The sequence below is a fragment of the Enhydra lutris genome, unplaced genomic scaffold (assembly GCF_002288905.1).
Source record: "Enhydra lutris kenyoni isolate GAN:26980312 unplaced genomic scaffold, ASM228890v2 scaffoldscaffold87, whole genome shotgun sequence".
Lineage (NCBI taxonomy): Eukaryota > Metazoa > Chordata > Mammalia > Carnivora > Mustelidae > Enhydra > Enhydra lutris.
The window spans coordinates 654,395-667,705 of record NW_019154171.1 but is presented as its reverse complement, the minus strand read 5'-3'; the positions used below and the strand labels follow the sequence as shown (position 1 = coordinate 667,705).

Sequence of the window (13,311 nt, the reverse complement as noted above, 5' to 3'; positions counted from 1 at the left end):
TGCGCGCCCCGGGGGCGGGGCGAGCCCTTCTCCGTACCTCCCGGCCTGACCACGCCCACAGACGTCACAGCAGGCACTGCCACCCGACCCCGGCAGCCCTCAGGACTCGGAGAAGAGGGAACCCTCACCCCCTCACCCTTCACCCTGAGAGCTACAGGAGACTCAGGAAATGGAGAAAAAAGGCTCTTGGTGAAAGGCCAGACCCTCTCTGAAAGTTGACAGTGTCCCAGTACAAGTTCTAGTTTATAGAAGGTAGCCAAGTACAGGTTTTTCCTTATGAACAAGAATTTGGAAAACGTAAACTGCGTGACTATTTTGCCTTCTTATTTCTCTTCTGCCTTTGAAGAGTTCTCAGCTATTGCTGATAAACCTGACCAGCACTCCTCTTATTTTCTCTTTGCCTGTTCCCTCTCGAGCCTAGGCCTGGGCCAATGTTAGTTACATTTGTGGGAAGCTCACTCTTTCTCCCATACAACAGACACAAAGAGAGGTAAACACAGAGACACACAAACACACGCACAGACACATCAGATACACGGGCACACAAACTAAACACAGATACAGATAGGTACACACATAGACACACACACCACACAGACACTACACACACATAGACGCAAATTGCATACACACAGAAGGAAATGCAGGCATACATATACACACACAAACACACACAGAACAAAAACTGCACAGACACACACACACAGACACACACATACCACAAGCATACACTATACACAGACATATTAACCACGCATAGAAACAGGGACACACACAGAAACACACACAAAAATATAAACAGGCACATAGAGAGACACATAAATACACACATACCAACACACATGCACAGACACACACAAGACACACAGAGGCATACATAAACACATACACTACACACAGACACAAACACCCAGGCCTGCAATGCACCAGGCAGCTCAAGTGGGGCCTTAGCCCCCCAATCACTGCCCAAGGATTGACAGGAATTCAGAGGCTCCTAAGTCCTCCACCATGTAACAGACAAACCCCAAAATTTCCCCTTCTGGGAAATGTCTCTATAAACCTCTCTGGGAGAATTATTTCTTTAAGGTGTCTGGCTACATTAGGTATATGGGAGGCATAGACTTGATAACAAACACATTGCAAAGGACAGGGTATGGTCAGGTTACCCAGGAGCATTTCCAAGGATCCAAAGGGCCTCTGGGCCTCCTGGAGCCTGTGCTCCTAGAGCACAGTCCAGGGCTGACCACAACCACAAGTGAGCCCAAGTAGTCTGATATAAGATCCAGTATGGCATTTCAGACACCTTGTGTCAGATTACTGTGCACATCGTGTGTAGACACAGCCCACATGTGCTGTGCCTGGTGACTCCATTCACGTGGGGCAGGACACCTGTGGAGTTCGTGACCACAGCAGAAATGCAGATGCATCCACGCTCATCCGTGAGCCTGAGCATCCTCCTCAAACACCTCAAGAAACACAATAAAGAAGAGAAAATGTCACAGGGAGCAGGGAGTATGAATGTGCAGACACCCTAAATGGTTACTGCCATCCTTACAGAATAATAGCCACACCTGGGGAGCCTTGGTGTGCAGGCCAACAGGTCCAAAGGAGGATCGTGAAGCACCAGGAGGGCAACTATGGCTGGCCAAACACATAGTTACTAATGCCTGTGTTACTAATGTTCACCTGTGTTACTAACATTCACCTGCTGACTCAGCCTGGCCATTGGGCTGACTGCATCCTTCCTTCATCTTCCTTCATCACAAGCCCCTAATGTTCTTTATGTAGCTGTTGAATGTTTGTGGTGGGATCAACTATCCCTGCTCCAGGAATGAGTGCATGCTGCCCAAATTATGGAAGAAATCCCACCCCTGCCAGGGATTGGCATCTACATGTCCCAACACACATGGCAACAAAGCCCACACAGAGCAGAATTCCATGCTGGACCAAGTTTCAAGCTCTCCATCTCTGGGCTCTTTAGTCATTGCTAACCCATCCTCTTGGATGTTGAAACCAGGTTCAATTAGGGATTCTGGCAGTTAAGAATGAGGATTGGATGGAGGTAATGTTGTTAGAAACTACAGCATAATTCATGGTGCTGGTGCTGTACCATGGAGAGGTTCTGAATTTCTTCAGTCACAAGTGACAGGGGACAGTCTCAGAAATGATGTGGTGATTCCCGAGCTGGGCAGGAACACTTCACCAAAATCTAACCATAGAGTCACACTTTTCGCAGATGACTTGAGAAACTCCTGAGAGAAACTCCAAAATAGGAGCTATCTAAATGTTCTTAGCAAAGAGAAGCATCATTGGAATCAGATATAAAGGCTAAACAAAGGTGGCTCTTTCCAAGTATACAGTACTTGAATGTATAAATTCTGAAATACCTGTAATAAAATCCATTTGCTTATATGATGTAAGTAGCAGTAGGTTTTATATGGATGTGTGGATGCGCATATTTTATGTGTTTGTGGGTGATCCAGTGAAGTGCCCTGGGCTTCTTACCCTCAACAGACAGATATGACTCAGAGCCATTTCCATCCCAGTCTTCCACTCCCACTTCACATGGAAATCTTCCAGCAGGTCCCCTTTGGAAATCCTACCTTCTCTCAGGGGTTGCTGTGATCACCCACTGTGCAGGCCTCTCTGGCCACCAGCCTTTGCCTGCTCTGACTGCATAGGCTGCACATCCTGTTCACCCACTGCTGCCCACAGATTGTTCCACTCAGCCCAGCCTCACTGACCCCTAAGAGATATAGGAGAGATGGGACACTGGCCAGACAGCCAGGGTAGCTGTCTTCTGTCCAGCCAAGAGAGGGACCTGAGAAAGAAAAATCAAATGCAGACTTACATGAGTTCCTTTATCTACTGCTGTGTAACAAAATAACAACCAAAATAACAACCATTTTATCATGCTCCCAGATGCCATGGGTCTGGAACTCAGGCACCATGGAAAGAGATCATCTGAGCCCCAGTACAGTTAAGGTGGCACAAAGGACTGAAAGCAACTTGAGACTGGGGACTGGAAGGCATTGAGAAGTGGCCTCACTCATTTCTGTTGTGGGATTATATGCCATACCATGTGGCTGCTGCCCTGATCCTTGGACTTCTTCACAGCATGGTGACGGGGCCCCAAGGACAGGAACTGGAAGCTGCCAATTCCTTCAGCCCTGTACCCAGGACTGGCAGGTATCACTGCCATCATACTCTACTGGTCAAGCAATCACAGAGGCCAGGTTCAAAGGGTTCTTAATGGGAAAAATGTCAGAGAACATTAGGGCCATATTTTAAATCACCACAGACTGCATCCTAGCCAAGGATTCAGTCAGGGAACAATGAAGGCATGATGCAAACAATGGGAGGAATTCGAGCCTTCAAGTCTGCACTTTGAAGGCAATTTAAAATGTAATGAGCTGTGGAGCAATAGGAACTCTCATTGCTGGTGGAAATGCAAAATGGTGCAGTCACTTTGGAAGGCAATTTGGCAATTTCCCACAAAACTAAACGTACTCTTGCCACATAATTCAGCAGTTGTATTCCTTACTATTTACCCAAGGGAGTTCAAAACTTACAGGCACAAAAACCTGCACACAGATGTTTATAGCACCTTTGTTCATAACTGCCAAAACTTGGAAGGAAACAAGATGTCCCTCGGTGGACGAATGCATAAACAAACCATGGTATATTCAGACCATGGAATATTATTCAGCAGTTAAAAAAAAAAGAGCTATCAAGTCATGAAAAGACATGAAGGAACCTTAAATTCATCGCTAAGTGAAAGAAACCAATCTAAAAAGATTCCAACCATATGACATTCTGGAAAAGGCAAAACTGTGTAGGCAATAAAAAGATCAGGGGTTTTGTGGGGAGAGGAAAAGGTAAGTAGAGCACAGAGGATTTTTTTTTAATAATTTTTTTTTAAATTTTTATTTCTTTTCAGCATAACAGTATTCATTGTTTTTGCACCACACACAGTGCTCCATGCAATCCATGCCCTCTCTAATACCCACCACCTGGTTCCCCCAACCTCCCACCCCCACCACCGCTTCAAACCCCTCAGATTGTTTTTCAGAGTCCATAGTCTCTCATGGTTCACCTCCCCTTTCAATTTCCCCCAACTCCCTTCTCCTCTCTAACTCCCCTTGTCCTCCATGCTATATGTTATGCTCCACAAATAAGTGAAACCATATGATAATTGACTCTCTCTGCTTGACTTATTTCACTCAGCATAATCTCTTCCAGTCCCGTCCATGTTGCTACAAAAGTTGGGTATTCATCCTTTCTGATGGAGGCATAATACTCCATAGTGTATATGGACCACATCTTCCTTATCCATTTGTCCATTGAAGGGCATCTTGGTTCTTTCCACAGTTTGGCGACCGCGGCCATTGCTGCTATAAACATTGGAGTACAGATTGCCCTTCTTTTCACTACATCTGTATCGTTGGGGTAAATACCCAGTAGTGCTACTGCAGGGTCATAGGGAAACTCTATTTTTAGTTTCTTGAGGAATCTCCACACTGTTCTCCAAAGTGGCTGCACCAACTTGCATTCCCACCAACAGTGTAAGAGGGTTCCCCTTTCTCCACATCCCCTCCAACACGTGTTGTTTCCTGTCTTGCTAATTTTGGCCATTCTAACTGGTGTAAGGTGGTATCTCAATGTGGTTTTAATTTGAATTTCCCTGATGGCTAGTGATGATGAACATTTTTTCACGTGTCTGATAGCCATTTGTATGTCTTCATTGGAGAAGTGTCTGTTCATATCATTTGCCCATTTTTTTATATGATTGTCTGTTTTGTGCGTGTTGAGTTTGAGGAGTTCTTTATAGATCCTGGATATCAACCTTTTGTCTGTACTGTCATTTGCAAATATCTTCTCCCATTCCGTGGGTTGCCTCTTTGTTTTGTTGACTGTTTCCTTTGGCACAGAGGATTTTTAAGGTAGTAAAACTGTTCTGTGAAACTACAATGATAAATATTGGTTGCAAAAAGTGTACCACTCTGGTGGGGGCAATGTATGTGTGGGAACAAGGCATATATGGGAAATCTCTGGACCTTCTGTTCAATTTTGCTGTAAATATAAAAATTGCTCTAATAAGTCTGTTTTTAATGTAAGGTGCTAGAAGAAAATTCATTATGTAGATTCCATGGTCTATGGAAACAAAAATCTTTGAAAAGTGGCTGGGGTGGGCCCCACCAGGCAGGGCTCTCTGTGGCTGAGAAGGGCCTGCTCCTAACACCTGCTCACCCATGAGGACAGTGTCCCTGAGTCTCCCCACCAGCAGTAGGTCTACCCCCACTCTAGCCCTGGTAAGTCAGGGGGGCAATGCTGAGAGTCCTGTACCTGTGCCGGCTCCACTAGGACCAGTGTGTCAACCACAGGTTTCCCTGTGCCCTGCCTTGAGATGGATGTTACTGCTTTGAGAAATTATGGTACCTCCAAGGGCCTCTTTCCAACCAAGCGAACTAAAGGAGGAGAGATATCAAAGGGACCCAGGCAATGGTGCGTCCATTGGGCATGCATATGCACAGGAGAGTGTAAGCTGGGACTGCGGTCATAGCAATGCTGTACAAGGAATTTCCCATGGACAATAGTGACATCAAATGCCTGTGGTCACTATGACATGCCAGCAAAACCAAGCACAGGCCAGGGACCACTCTTGGCCCAGTCGGAGAGTTTACAGTATGTGGCCCATGTTGCACACAGCAGAGTTCACCTGCCAACAGGCCAAAAGACCCCACAGTGAAGCAGGGCTGGAGGAACCAGTTCTCAAGCCTCTGGTCCTCCTCTCCCCACCCCGTGTTCCTGCACTTCAGCAGACAGCTCAGGCACCCACCTCATGCGGCCTGCAGCCAGGGAGGGGTGTCAGCATTGGAACATCTACCTGTATCTTCTGAAAGCAGTGCCAGGCTGTCCAGCCTGCAGGGTGGTGGAATAACCGGGTATCCTGGGGTACTCCCATGGCCACTTTAGTCTCAGATGGGCTCCCTGTGTGTTGGAAGTCCCTTGGTTGGGGGACTTCTTCAGATCCACAAAGGGGAGGAGGTTCAGCGTGGGTGGCCCTGTGGTTGGAAGGACCTAGGGCTAATACCGTGGGAGTGGGTAATCCCTCATCGCCTCTTCCTGAGTGACTGCACAAGCCCTGGCCAGCCTGCCTGGCACCCTGGAGCTCTGGCAGGAAAGAGGCTAGGCTCTCAGGTCAACACACCCACAGAAGGAGCCGTGCCCCTAGCCCCTCCATGCCCAGGACTCATGCCCTTCTTACTGAGCCTATCAGGATTTCCAAAAGACATGTCCTAGCAGAGATCCTTGCTATAAAGTATTTACCTACAAAAAGGCAAATGATTAATCAGCCTTGTCAGTGCTAAAGCTTGAGGTGTACTGAGATTAAGAGCTAGGAAGGATCAGAAGACCCCAGGCCACAGAGCAGACTGAAACCCCAGGGGTCTCCCACTCCATGTTCCCCACCTGCCTGGGCTAGCAGACCCAATGTGAAGGGGGCCCCAACTCCAGTGCCTGGCCCCAGATGTGAATAGCCAGCATGTTGAAACCTAGTTGCCCATACCTCAGACTTCTCCATTCTCTTCCACTATCCCTAAATTAAAGTATCTTGGCTAGTTTTGCAAGTCAAGACAATTTACCTGTACATGGACTTAGGAAGCTTTTTCTGGAATACCTAGATTTCTAGTTAACCCAGATGTTTCTAGTTAACAACCTCAGAAGCCAGTGGTCCCCTTGATGCCGGACAGTATTCCATGCTGATGAAATGAATAACCCACCTTAGTGTTCATTGTTGAGTACCTGTCAGCCAGGTACTGCTTCCACATTCTCTAGTGCTCAGCCACTGGGGAGATTGCCGCCATTTGTAGATGATGAGTTGTATCTTTCAGAAGTGGACCTGTCCGAATTGGGCCTTGGGTCCAGCAACAACACAGAGCCAGCAGTCACTCCTGCAGTCATGGATCAAGTGGTGGAGCAGGGACTACCTATAATACAACCACCCTGCACTGCTGGGTGGTTGTAATAGTAGGTACTGCTGGGTTGTCCAGAGCTGGGACATGCTCAAGAAAACCGATTCCAGCTCCTGAAGTTTGTAGTTGGGATCTGAAGGATGGAGCGTACCAAGTGAATAAACTCAGAGCAAGGCAGATGGCCATTTGATTGTATGGAGGGCAGACAAGTTCAAACAGAGGTGAGAGGCTGGCAGCCCATGAGCAAGCACTAGGGAGGGGAGGCTATCAGACCCCAGGGGACAATACTGGAGGTGGTCTATGCTAAGAAATCCAAAAGAATTTGTCAGGGATTCTAAAGGTGAACACTAGTGTCAGGCACCGTATTAAGTTTTTGTAAATTTAACAGAGGCAGCTTCATACGCATTGTAAATGTGTATCTGCTACTTTTATTGGTAGAAAAACACACGAGGGGAACCTGGGTGGCCCAGTGAGTTAAGCCTCTGCCTTCAGCTCGGGTCATGATCTCAGGGTCCTGGGATCAAGCCCCACCTCGGGCTCTCTGCTCAGCGGGGAGCCTGCTTCCCCCTCTCTCTCTGCCTGCTGCTCTGCCTACTTGTGATCTCTCTCTCTCTGTGAAATAAATAAATAAAATCTTAAGAAAGAAAGAAAGAAAAACACATGATACATCACACCATCTAATTGCCTCTGCAGGGATTAATCCACAATTCAAAATGTTAATGGAACCTGCTAATAAAATTAAGGAATCTTCATCAGTGACTGAAGACTTCCACTCCTAGCACAGTTTGGGTCTGTGTTTCCCACAGTTTATGTTTCCATAGGTTCTGCTACACTAATTTCAGTCTGCCAAAATGAACCATAACTTTAGGCCTCATACTCAGGTAAGATTGAAGAGTTAAATTGAAGAGGATAGGTAACTGTCCTAGAGACTGTCTTGGACAAAAATGAAGAAACTGTTACTATGAAAATCAAAGTCTTTTTTTTTTTCCTTGAGTGGAAAAAATGTAGGAAACAGATAATCCTCGAGCATTTCTGAAGGTAAAGGAAAAGAGCTCCTAACAAGTAGGTCTCAGGCAATTTCTTCTGAACAATGTAAACACAACAGAGACAAAGCCAGGTAGGTGGAAGGTGTTTCCCTGGACCACACTTCCGGTAATGACTTTGCAGTTCCCTCCTCTGCAGCAGTTTGACTCAGAACGCTTTCTCATTCAGTAATTTTTATCTAGGTCCTATCTATCAATAATTACCATATTTGAAATTAAAATTAAAATGTTTTAAAATATTCATTCATTTTAAAATAAAATAAGCCCATTACTTATTTTTCTTTTGAGATCTGAGAGAGCGAGAAAAAGAGCGAGTGAGTACAAGTGGGAAGGGCAGATGGAGAGAAAGAGAATCCCAAACAGACTCTGTGCTGAGGGTCGAGCCCAATGTGGGGCTTGATCCCACAACCCGAGTCAAACGAGAGTCAGATGCCTAACCAACTGCACCACCCAAGTGTCCCAAGAAACCCATTATTTATTAACATGAATACTATTCTGAAAATTTATATTCCAAAATTAAAAACATTAGTGATTTTCTGAGAAGTAGCATTAAAATGTTTATTAATCTTTTTACTATCTGGCTTATGAAAAGATAGTTGGAATCTCATTTCGGTTTCTGCCATCCATATATTACAATATAGTTTTGGTTGTGGGGTATGAAAAAAATTTTGTTTCGTGCAGATATATAGTTGGAAAAAGGAGGACCTCAAGGGACACCATGAAAGGGAAATGGAGGGGTCCTTGAACAAGACTTTCAGAGCAGCTATTCTAGAGGCAAAAGACATTTGTCAGTCCACATGTTTGGGGGTTGGCCCACAGAACGTGGATGGAGGGACAGTTCAGTTATGAGCATAGGTCTTGCCTGTTTTCAACTGTTCTCTTGCCTTGGGTAGTCAGAAGGGCATGTGAAGAAGAGCCTGGCCCATCCCACTGTCTAAAGCCATCCAGCCAAAACTAGCCAATCCAGATATGTGAGAAATAAATGTTGCATCTTGCATGCCACCAAATTTAGGAGTAGTTTGTTATGCAGCAAAAGGTGACTGACAACAAAAAGGTTGGTGATTTGATAAATGCCTCACAGATTATAGAGATTTTGAGCCAAGGTAAAAAAGATTAACCTGGGCATTCACAAATTTGGTCATAGATAAATTCCCAGAAACTTTTTCTTTGGATTTTCTAATGCAAAAAATTGTGTCCCTGAATAAAGAAATAACCCCTCAACATAAAACATCTCCTTTTGCCTTCATCTAGTTTACCTCAAGTTTGAGCATACCAGGCCTATTAGCCAACTTTCCTATCCTATTCTCAGTCTTTCCCTTTGCAGAGAACTTGCCATTCACACAATTCTAGAACATGCAGCTCTCAAATCCTATCCCATGGCCAACTGGACCAGAAATACACCCCCTGGCCCCAGACCAATGGGATGGGAACCAGGACAGGCGGGAGTGGAGGACAGGGGAACAGATCCTGAAGGCTCCTGGTCCTCAGATCCCAACACCAGCCACTCCCCTTGGAATGTTCCCATTCTTTTACCCATTCCTCCTTTGTCACTGGAATGAGTTTGGTTTTTTTTTTTAATCAAAAATGTATAAACTAGTTTGGAATGGCTTTAACTAATGTTCTATCCAAAACTATTTTTTGGTTGTAGCACATCCACCAGTGCTAGTCTAACCAGATAAGACTCAGCTTACAATTTTATGACAGATGTTTTATTTATAGGGAATTAAAATTTAGAGATATACAGGACACAAACATTATATATAGTATACTTTCTATGATAGATATTGCTCACAGAAAGGCCTCAATTCAAGTTACATACTGCATATGCTAAAATGTGCACCTGGGGAGAAGAGGGAGATCAACTTTTGTTTTGGTTTTGGTTTAAATAACCTCTAGATGCATTTAAGTAATACTGATCATTTAATGTTCAAAAAACTTTTAATAAACAAATTCAGGGTAATATTAATTGAAATATTTATAATACGATTCAATCATTACACAGGATTTCCAATGTACAATCAAGACAATGCACAACACTTGAAAAGAAGAAAAAAGAAATAAAAACAATCTATTGCACCCACAAGTAAAAAGGCTTTTTATTCATTTTGGGGATGCTGCAATTCAGTATTTATATAAACATTTACACATTGTAGTAAACACAGAAGTCCTACATGTAATGCAGCATTATGGGTAAGACCCTTTTAAGTCTCAAAAATAAATGTTAGTGTCCACATAGTCCCCCCATGTGCAAGGCTGATTTCCCAATCATTATTCCATTCATTGTTCAATCATGAGTGATCAGTCACCCTGCCCACCCCCATGCATTTTAGAGACCTAATATTTCTCATCAAACACACTACCTCCTGCACTCTAGTCTGTAGCACTCTGCCTCCTTGCTTAGTCTCCTGGTGGCTTGCAATGAATGGTATTTCTCCATCTCAGTGTCCTGTTAAATAATCCTGTGTAGAGTCTGAAGCAAATGAATCCACATCCTCATTCTCTGAGTCATCACTGCTGTCATCGGCAGCTGGCTCTCCTGTAAGGGCTATGCGAGCATAATCATCTGTGTCTATCGATTTGCAAAAGTGGATGGCATATTTTAGTTTCTCCTCCAGCACCTGCTTACAGGAATATCTAGGCAACTTCAGCAAAAAGAAGCAGGTGTAGGACTCAGGAAGGAAGTGGTCAGGAGGGTTGTATTTATCCAATACCTGTTGATGAAAAAGATGTTAAATAATCAGAGACTATGTACAAGGACAGGTAGAACTGTTAATCTATTTTATTATGTTCATTAGACTCCTTATTCTCACAAAAATCACAATATTTTTGGTTAAGAATAACGAAGTATCAGAAAACAAATACTCTAGCCCATTTTAGAAATTAAAAGGAGCAACTCAGTAATTCCTAGGACTTATAGTTAAGAATAGTAATTGGTTACTGTGGCAATTACTTTTGACAAATCAGTGCTGAGAACAGGGTCTGGCACAAGGCAGGCAGAGGACACAGGCTTAGCACGCACCCACATGGGGAATTCTCCTTAAACCCATTAGCCCCTTTTGACTACTACAGATAAAACACTATAAAGCCAGCAAGAATTCTGGACCCAGGAATTACCTACTTTTGGAGAGAAAAACTACATGTTGGTCTCAAAGATCTCTCTGGCAAATGACTTCTATTGCAACCCCAGTCAGAGACTGGAGTCAGGCTGTGCTCAGGAAGGAGCCCATCCCCAAACCTTTCAAACATGGAGGAAGAAAGGACCCTCCACCCTAATCTGCCCCTCTGGGAAGTCCCCCATCCCCATGGTATTGCTACCTGGAAAATCACACCTGTTGCCTCAGGATAGAGGAGGGAGGGGGGATTACATCACTTCACCCCATGACTTGGCAGATAAACAAAGCCTGTTTCTGACCATTGGACCACAGAGTTAGAACTCAAAGCAAAACTCTTGTTCTCAATCTGATGGGTGCTCTTATTTTTCCCAATAAGCAACATTACTTAATTTACCTAATTCAACCAAAGCATCAAATATATGTTTTAAAAGACATGTGTGCTCAAAATCTCAAATATGCTGACATAATAGCACTATCTTCTGGTGGTGGCCAGATAAATTTTCCAGAAGTAGAAAGTGAGACTTAAGATCTACAGTCATGAAATTTTGAGCAATCAAATCAAAGAAGTTGTGGGGTGTGCTTTTTATTATCATTTCCAGGAAGAAGGAAAAAACCACGTAACACAAGAGTCCCATTTTCTAATGAGCTATAGGATCATGTGCAAGGAGCATGCCTCTACAGCGGACACTACAAGATATGCAGGAATCGCACCTGGATGACGAAGTCTCTGCCCCGGAAGTCGGCGATGGTCCTGGGCAGTCTTGTCCGACCCCACACAAATCGAAGGAAGAGGGAGCGCTCTGTGTTGGAGAAGGACTCCATCACCTCCCAGAACCACTGGATCAGGGATGCAGAAGGCTCAATTCCTTTGTAGGTAGCCACTGACTTTAGGAGATGCAGAGGGATATCTGGACTGCCACATACCTGCAGAAGGACATACCGTCAGGGCTGGCTGACACTTCTGACTTTTCGCTTCAGTATAGAGTCAATCCCTCTTTCTACCAAGGCTTGTTTCAGGCAGGATGTACGTGAGAGGCAGAGTGGACAGTTGGGGGGTTGGGTCCCATGTGTTCGGGTGGATGTGTACTTGACCCTGTGCTCCACTCTGGTGTGGGATGGGGGCTGCAAGGAAAGGAAGGACACAGGCCGGAAACACCCACTTTTCAAACATGTTTTCACTTCATCTACCAGGCATAAGCATATTTCAGATGTAAATTAAGTGCAAGATTTAACCAAGAAATTAACTAGTGGCACTGATTTGGTGGCTCAATGTGAAAAGGCAGTTCTAGGGCAGCAGCTCTCAGGGGCATACCATCGTCTCCAATTCATATCCAGTGAACAGAGAAAGAAGGGGGACAGGCACGACTCGGGCCATTCCCTCCCGAACGGCAGCCACCTGCTCATCAAATTCATGGAGTCTGAAAGAAAAAACTCACTTTGCATTTCTATCTTTGGTAACATAGGTCTTGTCCTGCTCATAACAAGCCTTACCCCACAGATGACCAAGTCATTAGCTCATAAAAATAGCTTCACAGAGCTTCTCATAGACTGAGTTCACCTACATTGGCACATAGAAGATAATCTTAAAAAACTACCTAGAGCTTCCAAGACACAATTCTTAATACTTATTGCATACCCAGGAAGGAGCCAGAATTAGATGTGCACCAGAGAACCAGGCTCCACAGCACCCACAGTAAGATCCCTCTGGAAGCAAATACTGTGCTCAGGGCCTTCATGACTGGTGAGTTAGGGCATAAGGCGGAAATGAACACAAAGGGATAGCATAGCACACTTGCCAGGACCACCCACAACCAGAACTCAGCAGACAAAGCCCAGCCAATGGGCAATCTTACCAAGTACCTGGCCAGGTCCTTCTGGAGAACAAAGTCCACTGTGTGGACTTATAATGTCAGGTGGAAGGAGCAAGGAGCAGCAGAAGCTAGATGGGTGGCTTTGCTGAGGGCCAGGCAGGGGTGGGACCAGCCCTGACACAATGCTGCCCAGGAGAGTTCACAGAGGGGCACCTACAGGAGGGCACCCACAGGTCCTCTGAGTTCTGCCTGGAGAGCTCCCAAAACAGCACAATTCTAGCCACCTTGGTTTTCTAGTCAGAGCCAGGAATCTCGGACAAGAATAATGAATACTCTGATTTGGATTACAAAATAAGATTTGATAACTATA

At 44.8% G+C, this 13,311-nt stretch overlaps 1 protein-coding gene across 1 annotated transcript in view; it reads right to left on the bottom strand.

Annotated features, from left to right (window-relative positions):
- Positions 1-9,704: 9,704 nt before the first annotated feature.
- The window catches only part of LOC111161922 (E3 ubiquitin-protein ligase HERC2), a 232,403-nt gene continuing 228,796 nt past the window's right edge, over positions 9,705-13,311 (bottom strand). Inside the window, exons 91-93 of the mRNA XM_022525994.1 lie at positions 12,443-12,548; positions 11,842-12,054; positions 9,705-10,728 (exon numbers count right to left, since the gene is read on the bottom strand). Of these exons, the coding sequence (XP_022381702.1) occupies positions 10,456-10,728; positions 11,842-12,054; positions 12,443-12,548 (592 nt within the window). The 3' untranslated portion in view covers positions 9,705-10,455. The remainder of the gene's footprint in view (positions 10,729-11,841; positions 12,055-12,442; positions 12,549-13,311) is intronic.